Below are 6,032 nucleotides of genomic sequence, written 5' to 3'. Positions count from 1 at the left end.
TAAAATTTAAATTCAGATATTCAAAAAAATTATATGAAATTAATATTACTATGAGTTAATTTTTCTCATGTCAATATAATTAAAAATAAAATATAAAATGTCTGCCAAAGGTTATATAATTTAAACCTCGAAAAATGAAAAGTATCACTTAAATATAGATATAGATAGAAGGAGTACATATTTTATCGGGTCAAATTCTTTTTATACTAATTTTCATGTCACCACTATGCGGGAAAAATATCGGAGTTGATGATGTGGCAGAGCTTATCGAATAAATTTTGTTTATGTGACTAAAGATATGGACTTTTCGGGGTTCCCATTTTTTCTTAATTTTCTGGCAATTTTTGGTTTCATACGAAATAAGTAGAGACAGTTAAGGTGTTTTTTTGTTACAAATAAGTAATATGACTTCTTGCAACAAAGAATAATTAGTTCGAAAACCATTCCAACAATGGGGGATTAAAGCACAATTCATTTTTGACTTATTAGCTTATACATGACTAATTTTACCATTGAAAATCAAAGTAGAGGCAGATCAATGTTACCCTCATTTGACCTTCAAATTGCAACAAGGTGATGCTCAAAACTCAAAAGTGTGTTCAGTCACTGCCCTCTAACAATAAATATGGTGGTTCGATGACTTAGATCATTTGTCATCAATATCTAAACTCTAAGAAAGAACATAATATGAATATTCTTAAAAGTTGATCCTAACTTCCTTACCTCTAATGTTTTTTTAGTAAAAATAAAATTTAGGAATGAAATAGACTGTTTTGTAAGGAATTAAAAGTTTCAACAGTAGTCCAAGGAAGAGGAAAATGGATGGAATCAAATAAAATTTAATTCTACTTTAATAACAATATATTAAATATATCAAGCAATGGATATTCCGACAACGATCTCAAATAATATTAGAATTTTTTTTATCAAAGCTATAAGATTTTGGGTCTCTCCCATCGTGAAACTTACTCTCTTCGTCCCAATTTATGTGACACCATTGGAGTTTTAAGAATCAAACGAGTTTTTTTTTGTCCGTGATTTTTCATATGCTTTTTAATATTTTTAATTGTCAATTATTGTTGCTTGTTGTACTTTTAGTATTCAAATATGACAATTTTATTTCAAAAGACTTAAAGATTGCATATTCGAATTCATGATAAAAATTAAAAAGTTTGACTCACGAACTTCGAATGGTGCAGCATAATCGGGACAAAGGGAATAAACAAGCCTCACTTGAGTTTTGTCAGTTGTGTGAATTACAAAGTAAAGTTTCTCGTTGTATTGTCATTAATTATTATTAGGAATAACATTTTAGCATCTTGTAGTTTACGTACTGACATAAACTTTTGTCAAATGAAACCCTTCCAAACTGCGCCAGGGGGTTGTACGAGAATTATATTTGGCAGAGTTACATTATTAACAGTTATGAAATAATTATATGTTAATGTGAAATAACTAAGGTTAAAATGTACGTAGTAGTTTTGTTGAATAATAATTAACTTTAGTAAATATTTCCACTATAAAGAACCAAAACTAAAAAAAGGAAGATTCCAATTTCCATGTAGCATCGCCAGGTCATGAGCCAAACTCTTCCAAAAGGAATTTTTTTTTTCTTATTTCCAAAAAGAATTAGTAGGAAATCAGAAACAAAAAAGAGAATTTACGCGCTCATGCATGCCTTTGAGGAATATTATAAAACCCTATCATAAATATCTAGAAATACTTAGCTCTAAAGAACCATTATAGTATCAAAAATTAAGCTCATCAACACAGTGTTACGCAACTCACTAGAGTTTTAATTTGCTTCCGCAACTTCGATCGAAATAATGGCAGTATCTGTATAATCATCATAGGCTAGCCGCTCGTTAGAAAAAAAAAATGTAAATAGGAAATATTCCCTCCATCTTGGGTCACAAGAAATTAAACCCTAGTGAACATTCCAGAAAATGCAAAATTCAAATAGATTCGTGTATAAAAATTATAAAAAAGGAAACAACGCAGCTGACGTAAGTATTGGCTCATTCACAAACCTAGAGAGGCTGAAAACCTTTTCGAGTAGATTTAGGAAAACAAGACTTGTATATAAATAGTTGCTCTAAGAACCGTATTGTAGCATTCAAACCTAGCTTACGTTCTTCAGTATCAGTGTTACGAGTAGCTAGGGTTTTAGGAACTACATTAATCTTTTGTCTCGTCCATTCAATTCCAGCACAAAAACAATGGCAGTATACTCATTATGTGATCATCAAGCTAAGGGACCTTCTTCTCGACGTCCTATGGGATATCGATTTCATCCTACGAACAAGGAACTGTTGAAGTATCTGTTAGGGTTTGTACGAAACGAGCCACTTCCCGAGCAGTATCAACTCATGCAGCAGGTTGATCTTTACGCTGACAAGGAGCCATGGCAGATTTTTGATGAGGGCACCAACAACAACACTCGTTACTTCATCACACCGCAGAAGAAAGTGAAACCTGAGTGGAAAAGATTTGCACAAACAGTGGGGAAGGGCACATGTAAGCCACAAGGCAAAGGAAAAGAGGTGTTTGACGATAAAGGGAGACTCATGGGATGCGTCAAGAGTTTGAAGTACATCCCCGCTAACAAATCATCGAACAAGGCCAACGGGGAGTGGCTGATGACCGAGTACTCTCTGTACAATGGTTATGTGGATGCTTCGAAAATTAAGAAGAAGGGTTACGTAATTTGTAAGATCAAGAAGAAGGAAAAACCTGAAGCTAAGAAGAAAGGAAACAAGGCCAACATAGCTAATGATGAGGATATGAGAGACGTTGAAGAATATATTAGTTCCGTTCTGGAAGAAGACACTAATGGAATATCGTCGAACGATATAAATGATTACCTAGTGGGAGATGAAGTCGGAGAGTATATACTTGGTTTGTTGGGTCCTGAAGACGATGTTGAACGCATAGAGGGTACTGAAGTCGAAGACAACCAGCTACTTGATCAAAATTTGTTGGGTTATTCTGCGGAAGATATCGATCTAGATACAATTAATATCTGTATTTAATCAGTAATAAATTTGTAACTAGCTAGCGATCGGTTATATGGTCGACGTACGTTAAATATGACAGTATTTAGTTTTAACTAATTTAGAAGTACTGCAGATATGCCAGATTTTTCGTCCTTCCTGTTTTTCTCTCTTAAATGGTTCTTGCTTATTAATTTGGTTCCTAAAAAAGAGGTCGATGATGCCCTATTTTATCTATGCTAACTCATCTTGATTCTGCAAGTTGTGCAAATCAGCTTGTGTGTCTAAAATATCATCTACATCTGGATAAAAAGCTAGTTTGCACCAAAAAGCAATCAACAAAAAGCAACTAAGTTTAAGGCACTGAATGTTTCTTCTTTTGCCTATTCTGCTAATTCCTTCTAGCCATACAGACCACCAGATAATTGTAGGAACAGAGTTCCAGGTCTTTTGAGCTTTCCTGCCCAGAACCTCCCTGGTCCAGAAGTTCAACATTTCTGTAATGGAATTTGGCATGGTCAGACATACCAAATATTGACGAAAACAAATTCCATAACTGGCTTGTAACCTTTTTTGAGAAGATAACTGTCTTGTAACCTTACAATGCAAAAAAGGGTGGGTGATTTCTTCAGATTGTTTGCAACATATACAAAGGGATGGACCACCCACGCAGAAAGTATTTGTCTTTTATTGCTTTTTCTCTTTCTTTTCGTTTTTATAATATCCCAACATTTCAATGTTTGCAAACAGTGGCGGAGCCACCTTATGCTAAGGTGTGTCAATTGACACTCCTTCACCAGAAAATCACACTGTTTAGCCAGGTTAAAGTTTCAGTTTTATGCATTAATACTATATGTTGACTTCCCTTATATGTTTTCTCTTGAGCCGAGGGTCTTCCGGAAACAGCCTCCCTATCTTCCGAGATAGGGGTAAGGTCTGCGTACGCTTTACCCTCCCTAGACCCCACATTTTGAGATTTCACTGGGTATGTTGTTGTCTACTTTTTTTATATTTTGACACTCCTTAGTAAAATTCCTGGCTCCGCCACTGTTTGCAAAGCAACCACAATTAGCTATTAGCCTATTACACATTTGTGAAACGGGTCAGATTAATTAAAAGTGGATTTGGGTCTAAAAGTGGGTGATTTAATTTTTAAATTAAATAATATATGTTGTCAATCATAAGACATGTGGCTTTTTTAAACTGAAAAAAGTCATTAGGTTTAGGGTGTTAGTTTGAGGGGTATTCTTGAGTAAAAAAAAAATAGGTAGGGGATGTTTTTAGACCAATAGATGGATGAAGGATATTTTGTGAACAATTTTCCATACGTCAGGTGTTATATCCCATATTTTCATACATTGGGACGTTTTAAAATAAACGCAACAAGTTGGAGACAAGACTATCTTAAGATACGAAGTAGAAATTTTAACTTCCGGTTTCGTTTCGAATCATAATTTGTCTACAATTTTCGTTTGGCATGGAAGTGTTAATGGAAAATTGGGATTAAACTAATCACACTTGGATTAATAAGTGGGATTGGGAAGACAAAACAAAAAAAAAACAGCCCACTTTTAGGCCATGTTTGGTCGTGCATTACAATGCTTTGGTCAAGGAATCTTGACCCAAAATTAGTGTGATCCACATGTCCAAATCAAGGAGGGGAACATATAGACACAAAAATCTGCTCACTCCACATTTTCACAAAGTCATTTCAACATTCAAAGTTAGAGAAAGTAGAGTGTAGAGAGAGGAGCTCTCGGCTAAGAGCTAGCCGAGAGTGAGGTTCAAGAATTTCTTCAAAAATTCCAGTTTTCTCCACCAATTTAACTCCTCATCTAGTGTATAAGAATGTGTAGTAGTTGTTGAAAAGAAACAAGGAAGTGTAGCACCTCAATAGAGTTGAATTTTCGGCCAAGGTGAAGAACAAGATTGAAAGGTAAGAATGCTTATTGTTCTTGTGTTGTATGATGATTTGAATGTATAGTTCATGCATGTTGTTGTTGGATTGTTGTTGTAGTTGAAGTAGAGAGTGAGCCGTGAGTGAGGTGAATTCATGATTGATTTCATTTTGTATGTATTGTTGATGAATTGAATATGTATCAACATAGGTAAATGAACAAAGATTGTAGAAGTTTGGTTGTGATGTTGCATGTTGGATATTGGACTGTTTTTCTTGAAATGAAAATGAGCCGTGTGTTGAAGGTTCTAATGAAGTCATGCTTTATCTTCTTGAACATGTATTGAAAATGGATTGAATGTGTTGTAGTTGGATAAACGGATAAAAATCATGAAATTGTGGGAAGGGTGTTGTAGCCGTGAAAAAGGGACTGTTTTAGGGGAGATTTAGGGACTGTTTTGTGTCACATTTGGATTGTTATTGTTATGGACATTATGGTGTATTGTATGCTTGTTGAATATGTGAATTGAGGTGTTAAAGAAATGAATTATGATGAAGTGTATAGGCAGTCCAAAACCGTGGACAGTTTTGATGTTAGAAGTGAATTTGTGTGTGTTGAATGTTGATTCTTGTTGCAAACGTTTAGTGAAAGTAAAGTGCATTGATTCAAGTTGAAATTGAGATGAATTGTGGGCTGTTGTAAGAATGGAAATGATGCTAAAACAGTTCCAAAAATCATGAAATTAATGTCATTAAACATGTTGTTGTCGTTGTGAGGTTTTAGTGTCGACAATGTAGCTATTTACGTACGAATTTGGTGATATATTTATCGTGTGACTGCTGGTCGTATTTTACTGAAATTATATGAAATGAAGACATGAAATAAGGTGTAAGAATCATATGTGGTTTGCTTGGTATGTTCGTAATCGTTTGCAAGAATTCCGGGCACCTTTATGTTGTTGGTTAGGGACTGTTTTGGGCGTGTTGATTGGTTAAGGACTGTTTTGGGCGTGTTGTTGTTAGGAACTGTTTTGGACATGTTATCTTCTTTAAATTGGAAAGACTAATGATAGTTAAGAATATATATTGCATTTACGTTGTTTGGGTTGTGGTAAAGTTGTTACACGAAAACGTTAAGGCTA

The 6,032-nt window shown here is 34.6% G+C and overlaps 1 protein-coding gene across 1 annotated transcript; it reads left to right on the top strand.

The window, feature by feature from the left end:
* The first annotated feature begins 2,219 nt into the window (after positions 1–2,219).
* Positions 2,220–3,032, top strand: LOC132644405 (NAC domain-containing protein 30-like). The gene has a single exon (XM_060361002.1). It carries the CDS (start codon positions 2,220–2,222, stop codon positions 3,030–3,032), a length of 813 nt encoding a protein of 270 aa, XP_060216985.1.
* Positions 3,033–6,032: the final 3,000 nt, after the last annotated feature.

This window comes from Lycium barbarum, chromosome 6 (genome assembly GCF_019175385.1).
Source record: "Lycium barbarum isolate Lr01 chromosome 6, ASM1917538v2, whole genome shotgun sequence".
NCBI classification, from domain to species: Eukaryota; Viridiplantae; Streptophyta; class Magnoliopsida; order Solanales; family Solanaceae; genus Lycium; species Lycium barbarum.
This window is presented reverse-complemented; position numbering and strand designations above follow the sequence as displayed.